The sequence below is a fragment of the Equus quagga genome, chromosome 16 (genome assembly GCF_021613505.1).
Source record: "Equus quagga isolate Etosha38 chromosome 16, UCLA_HA_Equagga_1.0, whole genome shotgun sequence".
Classification (NCBI taxonomy): domain Eukaryota; kingdom Metazoa; phylum Chordata; class Mammalia; order Perissodactyla; family Equidae; genus Equus; species Equus quagga.
In genome coordinates, this window is record NC_060282.1 from 53,226,540 (window position 1) to 53,249,314 (window position 22,775).

The 22,775-nt window shown below is 39.5% G+C and overlaps 1 protein-coding gene across 1 annotated transcript; it reads left to right on the forward strand.

The window, feature by feature from the left end:
• Positions 1-10,755: 10,755 nt before the first annotated feature.
• Positions 10,756-11,748, forward strand: NPBWR1 (neuropeptides B and W receptor 1). Its single transcript, XM_046641662.1, has one exon. It carries the CDS (start codon positions 10,756-10,758, stop codon positions 11,746-11,748), a length of 993 nt encoding a protein of 330 aa, XP_046497618.1.
• Positions 11,749-22,775: the final 11,027 nt, after the last annotated feature.

A 22,775-nucleotide genomic window follows, 5' to 3' on the forward strand; every position in this document is an offset into this window, starting at 1 on the left:
CAAGAACAACATATATGGTAAAAGGGCAAAATCCACAACTGGGCTCTCAGTGCTTTGATTTTAAGTGTGTGAAGGATCATCAATATACAGACAGTCCTCATCAAATCGTCCCTAAGAAATGGCATGGTGGCTTTGATGGAGATAGAAGACAAGCTTTTCAGTTCTGGGTATGACACCAGCTAAATATGTTACTCTGGATGAGTCATTTATCTTATTCTGTGTCATATAACAATATTCATAACATCAAGAGCAAATATTTAGTGAAGACTTACTATTATCAAGGTACTATTCTAAACAATATATCTATATTATCATTAAATCCTCAAAATAACTTATGAGAAGGAAAACCTGAGGCACATAAACGTTAAGTAATTTATGCAAGGTTGCAGAGCTAATAAGTGCTGAAGACAAGACTTTAAGTTTCTCCCTATTAACCACAAGAAAAAAAACAGGCGATGGTAGAAATGAAGAGTATCTTAGGCAGAGGAATAAGTAGGTGCAAAGGCCTGAAGGTAGAAATTAGTTTTAAATGTTTGAGGTGCACAAAGAAGGCCTCTGTGATTGGAGCAAAAGAAAGAAGGTGAAAAACTGGAGAAGTCAAGCCCATATCAAATAGACTCGCTCTGTAATGAAACAGAGATTGTATTTTATTCTAATTGCAATGTAAAGCCATTTGAGGATTTTCTACCAAATAGATTCGTTTGTTTGCTGTTGAGAGACTAGACTGTAGATATGCAAGAGTAGAAACAAGGGAGAAAAACTAGAAGGCTGATGTAGCAATCCATGCCAGGGATGGTAGTAGCTTGGACTAGGATTTCAGGAGATTGTAAGAAGCATCTGGATTTGGGGTATATTTTGCAGTTAGAGGCAGCAGGACCTACAGATGGGTTGGATGTTGAGTGTGAGAAAAAAGAGAAGAATCAGATCTGAGCCTTATGTTTTGGGCTGAAATGACTGGATGAATGGCTATCCCATCAACTGAGATGAGGCAATGCTGGGGTAGGGAGAGGAGATTGGTTGGAACATAGGATCTATTAAGTTGGAGGTGTCTATTACCAATTCAAATGATAATGTCAAGTTTATAATCAGAGAGCCTAATCTGAAGCTCAAAAAGAGGTCAGAGCTACAGATAAAAATTTGTAAGACTTCAGCACATAGATGGTATTTAAAACGTGCAGCTTGGATAAGACCATCCAGGAAGAGAGTGTAGCTAGAGGAAAGTAGGGGATAAAGGAAAAGCAAGAGGAATAGAGGAGAGAAGAGGACCAGGCATCGGACACTGGGAACTCCCACAGTGAGAGATAAAGCAGAGATGAGGAAGCCAGAAGAGAAATCTGAGTGGCTAGCGAGTAGGAGAAAAACCAGGAGAGCATGGTGTCTAAGAAGCCCACAGAAGAAAGCATTTCAAGGAGGCAGTGGAGAACTCTCTAGAATCCTGTTGAGAGGTTAAGTAAGGTGACTTTGCAAGACAAAGATGTATGACAAGAATTTAGTGAAGTTGTGAGGTGGAGGAGACTAATTTGAATAGGTGGACAAAATCAACTGGGAGCTTTTGCTGCTCTAAAGGTACATGGGAGCTGAAGCATGCTAGGCCTTGTGGACCACATTGGTGAGCTGTTTGGTTTTCCTTATTTTAAGGACGGTGTGGATCCACTGAATGGTTTTAAGCAGGAAGTACTAAGGACAGACTTACATTCTGAAAAGCCCGCTCTGCCTCCTATGTGAAGATCAGATTGAGGGGTTGGAGCAGATGTTGATAGGCCAGTTGTGGGCTACTGTAGCTGTTCCAATGGAATGATGCGACCTTGTGCTAGGCTGCTGGTCGTAGAGGTGGAAACAAGTGGATGGTCTTTAGAGAGAAATATTTAAGAGATAAAAATCAACAGGATTTAGCAAGGCATTAGATTTGGGCAGTGATGGAGAGAGAGGTATCAAAGATGACTCTAATAAAAATAATTATTATGGATAATTTCAAATATACACAAAAATAGACTGAATACTATAGCGAACTCTCATGTTGCCCACTCCTCATTATCCAGTGCCAAATGTCTTGGCCAATCCTGACCTGTTTACGTTCCCATCTACTTTCGGCCTCCTATATGATAATTTGAAACAAATCCAAGACATTTACTATTTTATCCAGTAATATTTCAATTAGGCCGCTATTATTTTTACAAAACTAAAAGTACCATTAGCTCTTTAAAAACCTAGCAACAATTTCTTAATCTTTTAAACTATTTAGAGTATTTAAACTTCACACATTGTGATAGGCTTACATATCCTGTAAGTATCTTTTGGTCTGTAAATTCCCCCTTTCTATATTTTTTGCATACATCTACTATAATGGATGACACAATGATGCACAATATATGGTAGCTATATAAAATTGAGTTTAGAAAAAATCAAGAGCATTAGTGAAAGATTGATCCATAAAACAAATACAACTAATTCTGACTCCAAAATTTGTTGTATAAGTTGTCCCAGTCAACTCAGTAATGGATAGTAGTTGAGATCCCATGGTTAAATGTATGGTGCATGTATGCCAAACCCCATACAGGAGTTCTGGCATTAGGTGAAACTGTATCACAAGATACATAAAATTTGAATATAACAAAGAAAAATTCATATTACTCTGACAAATTGAAAAGATAAGATGTAAATTTAAAAACTTTTCTTGGAAGATATGTTCACCATATAGAGGACACATGACTTTTTTGTTGCAATGTATAGAGCGGAATAAATTTCAAAGAAGTGAAAATTTGTTTTCTATAACTCAAATTTTATTGGCATGGATTAATTTAATCTCTTCAATTTTGCATCCTTCCATTAATTTCCCCAGGATTGTGGCCAGCTTCCAGGGACTAATGTAGTGATAAGGTGCTGCTAGAGGTTGATACTCCAGTCATCCATCAGGTATTCTGTTAAATGTCTTAGATCAACCTGCTCATTGCACATTGGTCCACACAGAAGAAGTAAAAGGTGACACTCTGAATAATCATTTTCGAATTCAGAAAGACAACAAAGAGTAAGTCCAAAGAAAGTAGAAGGGAAGAAATAATGATGATCTTTCTAAAATGAAAAATAAAGGATAGGACAAACAAAACAAAAAGCTGAATCTTGGAAAAGTTCATTAGAATAGTCTGGCAAAATTCATTAACAATAAAGTACAAATAACAATATTAGGAATGAAATTCAGAAGAAGAAGAACAAAAGGAATATAAGGAATGAAAGGGGTCAAGGATAGAGAGAAAAACGTATTTTTAAAACAAGGTATAGTATTTGCATATAAAAATATACTATAATGGACTTTTTAAAAAGCTAAATAATGTATCAAATAAGTAAATATGGATAAAAGCAAAGTGAAGAAGTATACTTAAAAATAATATTTATGTAAATGTTTAAAATACTCAAAACAATATTAAATATATTTTGAGTACAAAAATGCACTAAAATATAAAAACATGGATAGAAAAGACACACATCTGCTTCGGTACTGTGGCAGCTATCCTGGACAGAGGTCAGTACTTACACTGATTTCAAGGCATAGAAATTCTTGTAGCAGATGGGTAGTGCAAAGGGACTCCAGATCCATTAAAAATAAAGGATGGGAGTATTCAGGTTTTGGTACGTTTTTGTTTCTTTCAACAAGCTAAGAACAGCATTCCTTTCCTGCCCTGTGAACTGCTGAATGGAGTTTTCTAGAGCCCTCTGCATGAGTCTCAGTTTCAGCTTCTTGCCTTAGATGGCCAAGTCCCATCTCCTGTCTTCCCACATGTTATTTTCTAAATAGCTTTACTAAGGTACTGTAACCGACACAGACTAAGTTTTCCTGTGTCCCTTTGCAATCCTTCTCTCCTGTCCCTCCTTACCTAATGCCCTTCCTATTCCTTTCCCCAAGCAAAACCTGATCTGATTTCTGTCACTATAGATTAGGTTCGATTTTCTAGAGTTTTATGTAAATACAACCATACAGAACATACTTTCTTTTTGGTCTGCCTTCTGTCACTAAATATAATTATTTTGATATTCATCCATGTTGTAGTGTGTATCCTTTTTATTGTTGAACAGTATTCCATTGTATGGATATACTATAGTTTGCTAATCCATTAACCTGTTGATGGGCATTTGGGTTGTTTCCAGTTTATGGCTATTATATGTAAAGCTGCTATGAACATTCATGTATAAGGCTTTGTATGAACATGTTTCCTTTTCTTTTGAATAAATACCTAGAAGTGGAATTACAAGGTAGATGTATATGTAACTTTTTAAGAAACAAACCAAAAGGTTTCCAGAGTGTTTGCACCATTTTACTTTCCCACCACAATCTATGAGAGCCCTAGTTCCTTCATCACCTGGTGTCCTCAGTTTTTTTAATTTCAGTCACTCTAATAGGAGTTGCACTGGTATCTCTTAGAGACTTTAATGTGCATTTGCCTAAGGATTATTAATGTTGGACAGGTTTTCATGTACTTATTTGTCATCCAGTTATCTTCTTTGGTGAAGTGTCTTTTCATATTTTTTGCCCATTTTTTAAATTGGTTTATTTTCATATTGCTAAATTTGGAGAGTTCTTTAAATATTCTAGATAAAAATCCTTTATCAGATGTAAACTTTACAAATATTTTCTCCCAATCTGTAGTTAGTTTTTTCATTCTCTTTGCAGTATCTTTTGAAGAGAAGTTGTTTCTAATTTTAATTGAGTCCAATTTATCAATTTGTTCTTATATGGATTGTGCTTTTCCTTTTTTGAGGAAGATTAGCCCTGAGCTAACATCTGTGCCAATCTTCTTCTATTTTATATGTGGGACGCCTGCCATAGCATGGTTTGATAAATGGTGCGTCATAGGTCCACACCCGGGATCTGAACCGGCAAACCTCGGGCTGCCAAAGTGGAGCACGCAAACTTAACCGCTATGCCACTGAGTCAGCCTCTTATGGATTGTGCTTTTGATGTTGTATCTAAGAAGTCTTAGCCCAACCCAAGGTCGCAAAGATTTTCTCCAATTTTTTCTTCCAGAAATTTTGTAATTCTTCTAGAATTTTGTAATTCTAAATACATTTAAGTGTATGGCCCACCTTGAGTTAATTTTTATAAATAGTGTAAAGTATGGATTAAAGTTTTCTTTTTGTGTGTGTGTGTGAGGAAGATTGGCCCTGAGCTAACATCTGTGCCAATCTTCCTCTGTTTTATGTGGGATCCACCACAGCACGGCTTGATGACTGGTGCTAGGTCTGCACCCAGGATCTGACCCTGCAAACCTGGGCCGCTGAAGTGGAGCACACAAACTTAAGCACTATGCCACCAGGCCAGCCCCTAAAGTTCATTTTTTGGCATGTAGTTATCCAATTTTTCCAGCATCATTTGTTGAAAAGACTATCCATTCTCCTCTGAATTGCCTTTGAATCTTTGTTCAAAATCAGTTGTTCATATATGTGTAGGTCTATTTCTAAACTCTCAGTTCTGTTCTATTGATCTACTTGTTTGTCTTTACACCAATACCACACTGTAGCTTTATAAGTCTTGAAATTGGGTAGTGTTAGTCTTCCAAATTGGTTTTTCTTTTTCAAAGTTCTTTGGGAAATTATTCTAGTTCCTTTACATTTACATATGAATTTTAAAATCAGTTTGTTAATTTATACACCAAAACAAACAAAGAAACAAAAACCTGTTGGGATTTTGAGTGGGATTGCATTGATCTATAGATGAGGTTGGGGAGGATTGACATCTTAACAATATTGAGTCTTTTGACCTATGTACGTGGTACATCTCTCTTCATATATTGAGGTCTTCCTTCATTTCTTTAAGCAATGTGTTGTAATTTTCAGTTTATAGGTCTTTCACATCTACTAGGTTTATTCTTAAGTATTCATATTGTTTGATAATATAGTAAACGGTATTTTTTAAAATCTTAATTTCTGACCATACATTGTTAGTATACAGAAATGCAAGAGACTTTTTATGGATCTTGTATCCTGCAATCTGGCTAAATTCATTTATTAGTTCTAGCAGTATTTTTGTAGAGTCCATGGGATTTTCTTAGTAGACAATTATAGTATCTTCAAATAATGACAGTTTTACTTCTTTGTCCCCAGTCTGGACATCTTTTATTTCTTTTGCTTTCCTTATTGCACTGGCTAGAACCTCCTGTACAAGGTTGAATAGAAGTGCTGAGAGAAGACATCCTCATCTTGTTGCTGATTTTAGGGAGAAAACATTCAGTCTTTCACTATGACAAGTACTATGAGTTTAGTGTTTCTACCTTTTGATTTATACCTTGAGTAAATTATTTTCTAGGCCAAGGAAAAACAATTTGGAAGTTATAGCAGCACTAAACTAAGACAAAATGATTACACTAGATATTAATATTCTTGGTATTCAACATTCAAATACCTGATTACATACTTTTCAAAATAAGAGATGGTTGGAGTTAGACATTTTATTAACCAAAAAATTGGTTCAAGCAGTGCAAACTGCTATTTAAAAATCTCTGTTTTGGTAACATTGTGAGTGGACTTCAGGGTATATAAGGTATGTTTTCTATATAAATGTTTATTTTGCATATCTATTTATTCACTATTTTTTGTGATTATAGTAATTTCACAAGTGTTGGAAGAAATATTTTCCTTATATATTCTTAATTTTTCTCAATAGTCAGTATTTCAGGACCACAAATTACTATTATGGTGATTTTTATAAATATAATTTTGTCCTATTATAAAAGTAATATATCTTCATTATAAAAAAAACTTTGGGAATTCAGAAAAGTGCAAAGAAGATGAAAATTACTGCCAAATCCATATCCTACTGAAATATTCCTAACATTTTGAGATACATCCTTCCATAATTACACATCCTTATACATAATTATGTATATGGAAACATACACATATATTTTTTAATTTGGTGTTGCACAGTATAGAAAATTTCCTATATTAACTTCTGCTTCTAGTTATGATAAAGTAGCCTGTATCACATAAACCCTCCTGTTATGAACTACGATAAAAATTGAGAAAAGACTAAGGTATTGTGGAGCAACAAAGAAAGTCAGGATTTAGGGGTCCAGATTGAAGTGCAGAGAAGAAAAAGGATGGGAAACACAGAAAAGAGCCTGAAGTTCTAACATAACATGTATTTGGAGCCCTGGTAGGAGAAAAGAGAGAGAATGAGACAGAACCAAAATTTGGTGAGAGAATGCTGAGAATTTTCCAAAATTGAAAAAAAATCAAGTCACTGATTTTAGACTCTCTAAAAATCCAAATCTGGTTAAATGAAAAGGAAATCACTGCTAGCTCATCATAGTTTACTTTCTGAAAGACAAAATCAAAACCATAATTAAAGAACAATTATAGAAAAAAGGAAAATTGCCTTCAAAAGAGCTACTGTAACACAAGAAACCACTTTTCTAATAGAAACAATGGAAGCAAGAAGAGGTTGGAATGTTACCGAAACTGTTGAAATAAAACATCTGAAAATCTAGAATTTCATATCCAGTGAAACATCCTTCAAAAATGAAGAGGAAAATAAAGAAATTTCAGGCCAAAAGAACAGCAACAACCGTAAGAGTTTATCATCAGCAGAACAGCACTTAAAATATTAAGGAAAATGATACCAGCTGGAAGGAAATTAACACAGAAAGGAATCAGGAGCACCAGAAATACAAATATTTGGGTTCATATGAAAGCATATTATTAAAACAATAATAACAATATTCTATAGGATTTTAAGTATATGTAGATTTAGAATACATGTTAACAGTAGCTCAAAAGGAGGAGGGCAGTAAACGGAGCTTAAGTGTTAAAAAATCCTTGCATTGTTTGGGAGGTTATAAAAGTAACAATTTAGGTTAAACATTAATAAGTCCAGGATACATATTGTAATCTCTGGGATACCTCTAAAGGATTGATGAAAGCATGTAGAACTAAGAACTTAATGAAGTGGGGGGAATTGAACAATAAATAATTAATTTTAATCCAAAAGAATGTAAGAAAGGAAAAAAGGGACATAAAGGAGAAAGGAGAAATAGAAAGCAAAAGGTAATACAGTAAGTATACCCTAATATTATCTATAACTATAACTAATATTACCTACAACCATTATATATTATGAACGAAATACTCCCAAGACAAATATTGTCAGGCTGGATTAAAAAAACCTTATAATGCTTACATGTGACATATTTTACATATAAGGACACAGAAAGGCTTAAAGTAAAAGAAGTTAAGAAAGAATATTCCACCATAATACTAAGAGAAATACAATTAGTGTAGCTGTAATAATATCAAACAAAGGAGACTACACACAGCAAGAAGTAGTAACCCAGTTCAAGGAGGATATTCACAGGAAAACGTAACAATCTGAAATTTCTATGCACCTAACAAAATAGGACCAAATTATGTAGTAAAGTTGACAGAATTAAAAGGATAATTAGGGAAATCCACAATCATTGACTGATATTTTTTAACATAGCTCTCTAACTGATAAAACTAATCAGATAAAAATACTAATGGAGAGAAGATTTAACAAAATAATACATTTGATTAGTTGACATATATAGAGTTTTGCTCTCAATAAATGCAGAACACACATTTTTTTCAAGTATACATGAAGTAATTAGAAAAATGACTATACACTGAGCAATATAACAAATGGTAATGGGTTGAAATCATATTGAGTATGTTCTCTGTCCACAGTATAATTAAGCTAGAAATCAATAATTAAAAATCTAGAGAATCTCCAAATGTTTGAAAATAAAGCAACTGTATACAAATATATGTATACACATACACACAGATGTATGCGTATTTATATGTGTGCATTATATACATTATACTATATATGTGTGTGTATATATATTATATACACACACATATATATGTAATTTTTCTTTTTTGTTTCACCTGACATTATATGGTGTCTTCTCACATATTTTTTCTCATGGACATAGCCTAAGACTTTCCTGTCATTTTCTTCATACAAAGCAGGAAACTGCAGGGGAGCCAGCTTTACGTACATCCTAGTAAAGAGAAGTGAGTGAGTAAAGGAAAGCATTTGTCTTTCTGCCCCTAAAGGCTTCTTCCACTGGCTAATTCCAGTCTCTTTCTCAGTATCTCAGGCCTTCTCCTCTAAGAATGCATCATAAGGGACCAAAAATGAACTTTATTTGGGCTTTTGACTGCTCTTGTGGATGGGAAATTTATTAGAAGGTAGCAGGATAGAATCCTGTGTTTTAATTTGCTGACTCTCAAAGGGAAGATGGAGGAAGAAAATAGTTATTGGAGAGAACTAATATTTAGTTTATTTCACTCAATCCTTCAAGGGAATGTGCCTAGGGTGCTTGCCCTTTGTAGAGGAAGACCTCAAGCCTCACTGAGAGGGCGACACTGGAGCCCAGGTCAGCCCCTGCTCTGCCTCACTGGGCCACTCGGCTGCGACTGCAGAGTCCTCTCTAGGGCGAGAGCAGAAACGTGATTGCGAGAACCAGGACAGTGTGTTGAACAACTTGCAACATTTTATGAAACACACATTAAATCATGGCACCCTAAAGGCTTTCAGAAGCAGTTTGTTAATAAAGTCATCACACACATATATTTTTAGAAAGCCTAAAGTATCTCAAACTGTCGACCATTACTTGTTACTAACAATCTTGTAACTTTGTGAAGACCAGAGTATTAGACAACGAATGATTTGCATTTTAAAATTGCATTCACTTTTTCCCTTTGTATAGCAATGTAGGATGAATGTGACTTAAAATTACATTACATTAAATTAAAATTTAAAATAAAACTACATTTGGGGTATGGTGTTTTAAAAATGAAACGGGACTTTCAACTGCATTGTTCTTTTAAAATAAACCAGTAACATCGTAACTTTGTTTTTCTTAAATTTAATTCCTAACAGGAGAGCTTTTTATTAATTCGAATAGAGTGAGGTTACACTACTGGAAGGAAGAAAAGAATTCCCTAATTTCTGAGTAATGCTGTTCTCTGTTCCACGGCTGTTTCACTTGCAGTGGGGGTGGAGGCGGGGGTGGGGGACGGCAGTCCTGTCGGCCGGGCGCAGTTGCAGCTGCGCCATCTCTAAGCTTCCAGGCACACGCCCGGGACATAGGATGCACAAGCTGCCGCCTCCCGGCAGAAGCGGGGAGGTGGGCACCCAGCTGTCTGGCGCCGCAGGCTCCCCCGCAGCCGGCAGAAAATGCAGACCCTGTCCCTGGGCCAGCCAGGTAAGGTAGAGATTGCTGTTGAGCCTGCTGTTACCGAGGGCGCAGGACACCCGGGGAGACGGAACTTGCCACTGCACAATTCGCCGAGGTGACTCGAGTGGGCCAGGGGTATCTTAAAGCAGGGGAGATGGGTTTGTATTTTTCTTATAAAGGGTAAGAACTCTTCTCTAGGACTTCGTTTGATGTATTCAACTAGTCAGAATAAAATTTCAACAAGTAGCAGAGAGCGATCACGTGGGGCAGGTTTGGGGTGCCGCGCTCCTTCCCGCTCCCCTCGGAATCGCAGCTCTCCCTAAAGCTGCACGTCGACGAATCTAACCTGTGCTTTCAATTCGGCTTTGCAGCCCCTCGGAGTCCGCGGCGACGGTGGGCTTAGAGGGCGGTGCTTCCCCCGAAAAGGCCAGGGTAGGGCTTGGAGCACGGCCGGGAGCGCCTTGACGCGGGTCCGCGCGCACTCGGGCTTCGAGACCGCAGAGCCTGGCAGGGCGGCGGTCGAGGAAAGGGGATGGCCCTCCCCGCTGCCCTCGCTGAGATGCACAACGCGACGTCCTCGGAGCCGGAGCTCTCCAACGTGTCGTGCGCCGGCATCGCTCTGGGCTGCCCCAACGCGTCGAGCCCGCCGCCGCCGCCGCCGCCGCTGCCGCTGGCCGTGGCCGTGCCAGTAGTCTACTCTGTGATCTGCGCCGTGGGGCTGGCGGGCAACTCGGCCGTGCTGTACGTGCTGCTGCGGGCGCCCCGCATGAAGAGTGTCACTAACATGTTTGTCCTCAACCTGGCTATCGCCGACGAGCTCTTCACGCTCGTGCTGCCCATCAATATCGCTGACTTCTTGCTGCAGCAGTGGCCCTTCGGGGAGCTCATGTGCAAGCTCATCGTGGCCATCGACCAGTACAACACCTTCTCCAGCCTCTACTTCCTCACGGTCATGAGCGCCGACCGCTACCTGGTAGTGCTGGCCACCGCGGAGTCGCGCCGGGTGGCCGGCCGCACGTACGGCGCCGCGCGCGCGGTGAGCCTGGCGGTGTGGGGCCTCGTGACGCTGGTCGTGCTGCCTTTCGCGGTCTTCGCCGGGCTCGACGACGAGCAAGGCCGGCGCCAGTGCGTGCTGGTCTTCCCGCAGCCCGAGGCCTTCTGGTGGCGGGCAAGCCGCCTCTACTCGCTTGTGCTCGGCTTCGCCATCCCCGTGTCCACCATTTGTGTGCTCTACACCACCCTGCTGTGCCGGCTGCGTGCCATACGCCTCGACAGTCATGCCAAGGCCCTGGACCGCGCTAAGAAGCGGGTGACACTCTTGGTGGTGGCGATCCTGGTCGTGTGCCTCCTCTGCTGGACGCCCTACCACCTGAGCACCGTGGTGGCGCTCACCACCGACCTCCCGCAGACGCCGGCTGTCATCGCGGTCTCCTACTTTATCACCAGCCTCAGCTACGCCAACAGCTGCCTCAACCCCTTCCTCTACGCCTTCCTGGACGACAGCTTCCGCAGGAGCCTCCGCCAGCTGCTGGCGTGCCGAGCCGCCGCCTGAGCACCCCGCACGCCCTGCTTCCCCACCCTGGCGCCGCTAGTCCCGGCCGGCGCAGCAGGAGCTGGTGCCTGCGGCGCTCAGGTTCTGTGTTTCACGGGCAGTCCCCCCACCCCCGCCGCGGAAACTTGCTAGAGATGCAGATACTTGGGCGCCGCCTCAGACCTACTGATTGATCGGGCTGTGGCTGCATCTGCAATTTGAATTTGCCAAGCCCCCCAGGTGATGCAGGAGCACACTAAGTGTGAGGACCCTTGCAGCTGAGAAGGCACACTGACCCCTCCCTAATGCCAAAGTCACCGAGTCGACCGCCGAACTTGACACAGGTGGGGAGTAAGGGGAGAAGAGGGGGGCAGTACTGCTGGGAACGCTTTTCGGTTCCCATTTCCCTACTCCAGCCCGAGCCGTCCGCAACCCAGGCTCTAGGGGGAGCCTCGGCGCTAACGAGGGGAGATGCCCAAGGATGCCGCGGGCGCCTCCGCGCTCGCCTCTGCACTTCTACGCTTTCCAGCAGTGAGTCTGTGTTTTTGCTCAAGCTGGCGAACAGCCTGGCCCAGTACCCTAGTCCTCCTCGAGCTGTAACCACTGGAGAAAAAGGGCAAGGCGTGTGCGTTCCGCGCCCACCCCTCCGAGGTGCGCCGGGTCCAGGGGAGCGGGCGGGTGTGGCTGACGAGGCCGCCCGTCCGCACTTGGACGGAGGAAAACTGAAGAACTCGGGGTGGTCCGGCAGAGTAAGAGAGAGTGAGTGAGTGAGAGAGGGAGGTAGGAAGAGAGGGAGAGAGACAGGGGGAGAGAGAGAGAGGGAAAAAGAGAGCGAGCGAGCGAGCGAGCGAGCGCCTAGTGCAGGCGTGGGGTTTGGGTGAAGGAGGCTAGAGCTTGGCTGTGACTGCCTACAAGAGTGATAATAGTGATAATTCCCCCTTCCTGTCCCAGCCTCTTCTTGCCTTACCTTTCCACTTTTCTACCCTGCTCACACCTGAAAATTCTCAGCGTCTCTTCGGCTCTACGGGGACCCGGCTCGCCCGGCCCAGGAAGCGCTAGGACCCGGGAGTTGCCCAGGCGCGCGGTTGCGGCGCCCCCTTGCGGAGCCAGCTGCCCAGTGCTGAGCGTCCTGAAAAAGAGCTGTTTGCCCTTGAGCTCCTGGGCCAAACTGCTCTTTACACCTGTTGGTTACTAGTCATGGCTTCTTTGTATAAAAGACTTCATTGCCCCTACGCCCCTTTGTCCCCTTTGACCTCTCATACTTAAATCAGTTCGTTACCATTCTTTGTGTATTGTTTTTCGCAACTGAGAACTATATAAATACAGACATCCCAATCTCACAAGTTTGTATGAGGAGCGGATGAGATTTAAAAAGAAATATGTATCCATTCCTTTGTTCCCTTTCTCGTCGTGTTATTCATCCCTTTCATCTTAGGGAGAGCCAGAAAGCTGAAATGACTGACACCCTCATATTTCCCTCTACAGGGAGCAATGGGTTACCTATGCTTTATTCCTTAGTCCCAGACAACACCTGGTGGTCAGGTGAACCTGGGAAATAGCTGGTTGTGGAATCACAAGGGAGACTGGCCAGCACCCTACGTTTATTTTATCTCTACTTATGGGAGACAAAAGTGGATTAAGAGAGAGGACTGACACTTGGGTTTGCCCAACCATCTGAGTTACACCTCAGACACGAGGGCAGAGCCTTAAACAGACTATGGTCATTGATTACAGTTTTTTAAAAGGTACTTTTTCTTTGGAATGAATTCCAAACAAGAGTGAAAATTTCTGAAAATATTTGTTTTCTATGACTCCGTGTTAAGTGTGAGAAAGAGTATGAGTGTTGCCAGTAGGTTTTGTTTACTTAGTTTGCTGGGCATTAATCAATTTCTCAATTATTTAAGTTCAAAATACCTTTAAAAAATATGTGGAAGGGAAAAACTCTCCCTTGGGTGAGGGGAAGCAAATCCCCATTCCAATTTTGGTGAATGAGAATTGCTACCTTAGCTCTCAGAGTTGTTAGGAGCAACGAGATAATTCACAGCTATCAGTTTAGAAAATGTACATTTAGAAACCTTCTACATTGGGCGACCAATAATAGAAAATTGTTCAAAATATAACTTTTCACGTCCAATGCATTTTGGATGATGGGTATCATGGTATTTGAATAGTCCTCTGCTAGCAGGCTTCAGAGGCCTCTTGGAATTCATTGTAGTATCTTTCAAATTTCTTGGAAACATTTTATTGATTTTCTCTTATGACTAACAAAATTCTTTTGTGAATCTTCTGTAATTTTTTAAGATTAAAGATTTAAGCTTAGAGTAACTGCCACATCATTTAAGGTGATGGACAAAGGGTAAAGTGGACATTTGGCCACAAACACAACCAGGTGCAGTCACCTGGATTTGAAACCTCATCTGTCTTCATAAACTCAGTAACTGTACTTTAACATCTTCTGGACACAACTAGGGGACAGCCAAGTGATCCATCCGTCCACTGCTTCATCCCTGCCACAGATGTACCTGGAGCAGTCCTGGAATCAATGGATATGACTGCTGGAAAAGCATATGGACTGACGTCTCTGTACTGTCCGCAGTGAGGCATGGATTGGCATCTAAGTATGGTGTGTGTGACATTAAATAGGACTCAGTAGTTCAGTTTCCCCTTGGCTTTCTAGATCATTGGACAAACTGTTGTATCATTATTTGTAGGTTGTTGCCTTCATCTTAGCCTGTGGAAGTCCAGATTGTGTGTCTTAGACAAGTTTTTTATGTCTTAGGTACCAGGTAGAATAAGTATGCAAGTATCCATGTAAAAGCAAAATTTATTTCCGTCATTGTGTTGCAAAGGTTTTAACTCTGTTTTGAATTCTTGCAGTCTTTTTGTAAACTATGTTGTTTGGTTATACCACTTCTGATATTTAAATGGTTTTAGTTAACTTAGTCTAATTGGTTTTAGTTAACTTAGTAAAGTTATGTACTGTATGTGTTTAGGCTTCCTCTTGAGCAATGCAGAAACTCTGCTAGTCCACATTGAGAGAAACTTAGTTTAAAATAAAAGCTGAAACATTCTATGTGATAAGTGAATGTTCTATTGCCTGAGAACATGGGATCCATAATTCAGTCACCTTAGTATTTACGCAATATTAATTTTTTAAATATTGCCTTCATAGAAAAGATATCTAATAGATAAGCAGTGAGTAAATAGAAGTATTTGACAGGACAAGATTAAGAATGAAATCTGCTACGCCCTTTGTTTTGGTTAGTTGTGAAAATGATGTATAATTGCTGATTAGCACAAAAACTCTTAACATATGCTGAGCAGAAAAAGAATGATAAGTTTTTATCATATAATTGCAAACCTCGTTTCTTGAATATTTGAGCAGCTTGTGTGGAGATTGAGAAGGGAAGAGAAACTGCTTAAATTGTTAGCACGCACGTTACTATTCCAGCTCACAGTAAGCACAGACATGGCTCACACATGTGCAAGGTGGAGGATCTCTCCAGAAGAACCGTCCCACTTATTGAAAACTCTCCTTTCCTCAGCAAAAAGCTGGGAAAACAACCATAGACAACATCCTGCCGCGGATGGCCATCACCTACGGTTATCCATACAAACGCAGAGGGCAGAGAATGCGTCATATAGTGGTCTCTTATTGGGACAGCTTTGGGTCAGGCACTTTTGTCCCCATTTTATATACAGAGAAAGTGAGATACAAGGAGGTGAGTCCATTTAGCCAGGCCTACAGGGACCCATCAGGACCAGTCAGGGCCATCCGCTTCCTCTTCTGGGCATTGTCTCATCCTAGTCCAGCAGAGATGAGATTGGTTGCAATGTATAATATGGAATTATTAGATCATAGAAAACATTGATGTCTTTGAAATGTTTAATGCATTAAGTAAGATATACCCACTATTACATCACATGATACAAAGAAAAGATAAGATTTAATAGTAAAACGTCAATCCTAACTCAGAGTCTTGAAAGTGTATGGTGTTGTTAAAGGTTAGGGAGGAATAAAGATTCCTTGACTAAGGCTGGCAGCAGTCACAGCTCAACTGCAAAAGGCCCAGGTACGTTGTGATCTGCATGCTTTGTGCATATGGAGTTGTGCTACAGGGTGCACCAGTGGTGAAGAATAGGTTGTTAGTGGCACCTCTATTTATATAGAACAGAATTTTGCAATGGATAACATTGTCCTTGAATTTAGACCAAGGTACATTTATTTATTTTCACCATATCTCATAAGGTTACTTGAAGACATCATATTATATCAATTAAAAGAAAAAAGATAAAGGGAAAAGAAACTTAAAATGACATCTCTGAGAAACTGTTAAAATGGATGAACTGCATGCTTCCCACAAGACTTTTTTTTTTTTCTTGAGGAAGATTAGCCCTGAGCTAACATCTGTGCCAATCTCCCTCCATGTTTTGTTTGTTTGTTTGCATGTGGGACACCTCCACAGCGTGGTTGTGAGTGGAATAGGTCTGTGTCTGGGATTCAAACCCACAAACCCGGGCTGCTGTAGCAGAGTGCATGGAACTTTAACCACTTGGCCCTGGGGCCATGCTCAGGATTTCTCTTTTGACAAATACCTCTTGGCAGTAAGAGTAGATTGCATTCCCTACAAATGCCTGAAGTGCCGTCCTGCACAGGAACCAGACTCCTCAGTGAACCACGACGACCTGGTGAGTCAGCTTAGCATCTTTCTGTGAAATCTGGATCCGCTAACAAAGACTGTGTGACCAGAAGAAGTGTCCTGAGGATGAGCTAATGACTGCACTACCGAGGCCACTGCACACCACGGAGAGAGTGGGTGGAATTTCACTATCGAATTGTGTTTAGTCAACAATGTAGGAGAGATGGTTAGTGTTCCCAAAGGTGAGAGACTTCCCATTTATGGATACTGAATAGTAACAACAAAATAGATATTTTAAATGGTTCCTCCATTTGACGAGTTAGTTTACTTTAGACAGAGATGAATTATCTGGTAGATGAGAAAAGACAAGCCCCATTCAGTATAGGTGATATGAATGAAGCAATCAAATTAGAAAAGATGTAAATATTTACACCTGTTAAAGTACCTAGTATATTATCCATAGTCTCCTACATGACATTGACGTTGTTTTGAAACCTGTAGCTCCTGCCTCTCAATATAACTGCCGCTTCTAGTGCTGCATTTTCGTTTGTTCTCTTTACACAGAAATTCCAGGGATCCTAGTTAGAAGAGAGTTTCTCACACCCTTCCTGAAGAAATTGCATCTTGACTTTATTATTACCATTTGTCATTATGGTTAAAATTTATTGTATACCCTACTCAGCCATAAAAAAGGACAAAATTGTCCCATTTGCAATAACATAGATGGACCTGGAGGGTATGATGTTAAACAAAATAAGCCGGAGAACAGAAAGACACACGCTGCATGATTTCACTCACATGTGGAAGATAACAAATACGTGTACAAAGAGAACAGATTAGTGGTTACCAGAGGGGAAGGGGGTTGGGGCTAGTGAAAGGGACAAGGGGGCACATATGTATAGTGATGAATAAAAATTAGCCTACTGGGGGCAAGCACATTGAAGAGTATTTAGGAATTGATAAACAATAACATACACTCGAAATTACGCAAAGTTATAAACCATTGTAATCCCAATAAAATTACTTAAAAAAAATTTATAGTATACCTTTAAACATATTTATTTAAAATGAAAATGTATTTTAAATGTACAAGGTATGTTAAATAATGAGATTTCTTGTGAGTTTTATACTTCCACTTGGAAGGAGGAATACATTTACCTAACTTTCTGTTGAATTTTTCAGGAATAGTATTAAAAACAATAACCCATTCAGTTCTTTGAAATGTCATTTAAAAATTTTGAGCCCGATGCATGTTCAATTTTTGTTTGAAGTAGTTTTATGTTTATCAAAATAATATGTAAGCGTGATTTAAACTTTAAAACTCTGATTGTGCTAAAAGGCTTATAAGCAGCAGCTCCCTGCCTCGTCCTTCCAGGCCTGAGTCTCTCTTAGAGCTGCTTTAGTTGTTTATTCTAGGATTTACCTTCTTATTGCTAAATTATAAAGCCTATATTATAAAACCTCAATGTTTTAATTCATTAATTTTAAACATTATAATTAAGAGGATTTGGGGGGTCTGTTTAGCACTTTTGAAAGCTGGTTGTATTCAAGGGGTCTCTCATTCATTCTGTTTTCAGACTTTTACTTTCTCTCCTTATTTTCCTTCCAACACTTGGCTCCTGGCTTCTCCAGTGCCTGGTTCCGTGTGTCCTGCGCATCTCTGGGTCCAGCGTCTCCTGGGCATGAACTTCCGCTCCCACAGGAGTAGGGAGGAGGGTCACCCAGCTGTATGGGTCAGGCTTGGTAGTCTATGCACTTCTTATACAAACTTCCCTTGGGCCTCCCTGTGTGTAGCCTTACGGATTACTCCCCCCTCCCGTGGGCGAGGTGGTCTCTCTGAGGCGCTTTGGAGGCAAGTCAGATTGGATGGAGTTGGTGTGTCCCTCTGTAAACATTTCTCCGCTCTGCTGCTTACAACTGCTCCTTCTGCTCACCGTCCTCTCAAAACCTATTGATATCTCTTGTCTCTGGTGTCTCTTATCCAGGTCTCTCTTTCCATTTAAAAAATTTCTTTCCTATTATTATAGTAGAAGTTTGAGAGAAAATAACAATAAAAATATTGTATAAATGCCATCACTTTAAACTGGAATATATGTCTATATATACATATTGTATATGTATTTGTATATGTATGTGTGTGTGTGTGTGTGTATGTAACAGGTTTGATGAAATTTGAGTGAACTTTCTTACTGACCTAGAGAACTCAGTGAGAAATCAGTTACTTGGAAGAAGATTAGTGTATAAAGGTCGATGTGTCTGTCATCCAAAATGTCATAAAATATCTGGGAATGAAAAGATAAATCCAAGCAATCTAAAACGTTAGGTTTCTCTGGCACAGATTCTGATATTTGGAGATCCCTACATGTAGTCTGTCAAGATAACATAACCCACTTGAAGCAGAACCTCTTCTTCATGCAATTCAGCGCCATCCACATGCCCAGGCACAGCTGACACGGGCGGCATTATTCAGATGCTCCCTGGCTGCCTTCAAGCCCCGTTACATCCAAACCTCCCAGCCGGGACCCTAGAATGAGAAATATGGAGCAGAGCCTCTCAGCGGACACATCTCTGTGGAGAATAAATACTTGTCACTGTATGCCCCTGAAATATTGGCATTATTGTGAGAAAAGCTGAGACACCTGGCAAGATTTTATTTTCTTATCTGTCATTACATAGATAACTGATGTGGGGCCTGCTTTCGACTCATCTTATGCAGAAGCTTGCACTTTTTCATGCCTGATCATTGTTTAAGTTACATTTTATAATAATAAATGAATCATTTGAGTAGCTAATAATAGTGTCTAAGATGTCTAAAATATCGATTGCTTATGCTTCCCAGGGCAGAAGCATTTCTTGATTGTAAATCTTTTTTTTTTTTTTTTTAAATCATATAAGAATTATATCTTTGGTCTCCTGGCATGCTTCACAGCTCTATTTTTTCCCTGCCATTAGTTTATTGAAATATAAATAATCCTCAGAATAAACATTCTCTTTGTGAATAATTACTTATGCTCAGTGAGTGAAAAAGAAAACTGGTTTAATTAATTCTGTTTGTTATTCTCAGTAGGAGGAGCCGAATTGATGAAATAAACCTACAGGAGCTAGCTTTCCTCTCTGCTTTTGAAGGTGTTTGTAACAGGTGGACTCGCCTGCCCCCTAAGGATGACTCATGCAGAAAAATCAGGCTTTGTGGTTCCAGCTCTGCTGGCAGTTCTTTTGTTTGTTTTTTAAAATTAGAATGTACTCAGAAAGCTTCAAGAAAAAATAATTTTTTTCACTTGCTGATTTCCTATCTTTCTATAGGTTTCCTAATTATAATTTTTAATGGCATAATATTCCACAGAGAGTGAAAATACAATAGCTTTGGCATTTCTCTATTGCTGTTCGTTTACTATCCTTGTTTAAAATATTTTTTTTTCTATTGCTGTAATGGGCATCTTCATGCATATGTTTTATCTTCCTTTTATTTTTATCATTTCCTTCCAGTATGGCTAGAAGTGGAATTACTCTCTCACTTTCTCACATCTAAGCCTCTAAGCCCCTATGTCTCCCCTCCTCCCTCCTGTCTCATGAAGGAAATGTCTCCAATCAAACATCAACCACATCACGTGTGCTGCCGATTCTTTTCCTTCTCACCTTCTCAAAGGCTTCTTCCTTTTGGCTATCCCCATTCTCTTCTAAATTATCTACATCCAGCTGCTTCTACATAATGTTTATTGGCATTCAAATATTCTAATATCTTCAACAAAGAAAAAAAAACTTCTTAAACTCTTCTTTGCAGATGAATGCCAGCTAATAAATGTAGGAAGAATGACAGAATTAGAAAAATCACCATTTTGCAGTTAGAATATCAACCACTTTGTAAGAATTGACTCAAGCAAGGCTTATCAATGGATACCATAACTATTGTGTGAAAGATTTTATTGGGAACAAGATATTTGCATGGTTCAAAGTATCACCCCAAAGATTGCTTGCTAATTTCAAGAGTAAAAGGTATACCTTTATAAAGGAGTAATCTGGTTGGATTAAATAACTCAAGTTAGCATGATTAATGACAAGAAAACCTGACATGTATGCCCTTTGATACCATGCAATGCAACATATACAAATGCATATACATATCCCATGCACTGTTTCTAGCACAATGTTTACACACAGTGGGATATATATATACCACAATTTTTTTATCCATTCATCCATCAATTAACACGTAGCTTGTTTCCATGTTTTTGTTATCGTGAATAATGCTGCTATGAACATGATGATGCAGATGTCTCTTTGACATAGTGTTTTCATTTCCTTCTGATATACTCCCAGAAGTAGAATTGCTGAATCATATGGTTTTTCTATTTTTAATGTTTTGAGGAACCTCCATACTGTTTTCCATAGTGGCTGTACCAATTCACATTCCTACCCACTGTGCACAAGTTTCCTTTTCTCCACATCTTTGCCAACATTTGTTATCTCTTGTCTTTTTGATGATGGCCATTCTAACAGGGGTGAGTGAGGTGGTATCTCATTGTGGTTTTGATATGCATTCACCTAATGATTAGTGATGTTGAGCAACTTCTGATGTATCTGTTGGCCATTTGAATGTATTCTTTGGAAAAATGTTTATTCAGGTCCTTTTCCCATTTCTTAATTGGATTATTATTTTTTTGCCATTGAGTTGTATGAATAATTTATATATTTTAGATATCAACTCCTTATCAGATTATATGATTTGCAAATACATTTTCCCAACCGTATGTCTTTTCACTTTGTTGATGGTTTCTTTTGCTGTGCAGAAGCTTTTCCTTTCCAGTTTGATATAGTCCCACTTGTTTATTTTTTATTTTGTTGCTTGTGCTTTAGGTATCATATCCAAAAAATCATTTCCAGGACGCATATCAAGGAGCTTTTTTCCTATGTTTTTTTCTCGGAGTTTTTTCTCCACCTTACATTTAAGTTTATAATTCATTTCGAGTTATTTTTTGTGAATGGTGTAAGATAAGGGTCTAATTTTAATCTTTTACATGTGCGTATCTAGTTTTCCTGGCACCATCTATTCAAGAGACTCTTTTCTCCATCGAGTATTCTTGGCTCCCTTGTTAAATATTAGTTGACCTCAGTTTATCTTTTAACAGTAGGTACTCAATGGATTTTTCGTGTCTGTGTGTGAGGAAGATTGGCCCTGAGCTAACATCTGTTGCCAAGCTTCCTCTTTTTGCTTGAGGAAGGTTGTCACTGAGCTAATGTCTGGGCAATCTACCTCTATTTTATGTGGGACACTGCCACAGCATAGCCTGACAAGTGATGCTAGGTCTGTGCCTGGGATCTGAACCTGCAAACCCTGGGCTGCTGAAGCAGAGAGTGTGAACTCAACTACTACACGACCGGGCTGGCCCCTCAATGGATGTTTGAGATGGAGGACTATATGACCGAACACCTTTAAACCCAGGCATTATGTTTCAGGCAGCTTCACTGAATATTTTATCATTCATATCAATAGTGTTTTGGTAAATTTTCTTTGAAATTTTAAGAAGTCCTGAAAACAGCTTGAATTCAGGGAGTGGATAAAAGTCCATTTTTGAGAGGAACCACCAGAGGGAGCATGGAGATAATTTTTGTAAGAAAAAATACTCAGAGTTATTATTAATTATTCGAGGCAGTTGCATCTTATAGGTAAATTGGCTAGGTTTCTTTCAGAATAGAAAATTTTCTCATGACTATGTAACTATGCCTGGTGTATAAAAACAAAAATGACAAAATTAAAATAAACCTACAAAGTTAAAAGTATTGATAGTCATAGATTTACTCTTAAAACAGATATATACAAGTAAGATAACTTTGGCCTGAAATAATTCTAATAATTATGTTAATCTTCTATATTGTTTAGAATTTGATAATATGTTTTAATAAAATTGTTAGAAAATTTCCATTATAATTCCATACTTATGTCTACATGATTAAAACATGAGGATTTTTATTTAACGATAGCTTTACTTGGATATTATTCTTATATTATCTCAAACATTTGGATTTCTCCAAATACAATCGATTTAAACATAACCTCCTTTTAATTCTGCTATGTGGATGTTGATAAACCTAGGTGATTAACTGCAGCATTTAAACCCCTCATTGCACCATCCCTGTCATGTGCTGTTTGTCTTGCCACTTCATTGTCACAAGATGGCTGCCCCAACTCCAGTCTCTTTTCTATATTTCCTTCAGGAAGAAAGAAAGGAGAAAAAAGAGGAGGTCATACAATTTCCCTGGAGATCTCCAATGGATTTGTATCTAGATCTCAGAACCATTTCCTGTGGCCACCCTTAACTGCAAAGGAGCCTGGTATGGTACATACTTTAGCTGTGCACATTTTCACCTAGAATAAAATCAGTGTTGTGGGAAAGGAGGAAGTAGAAATTG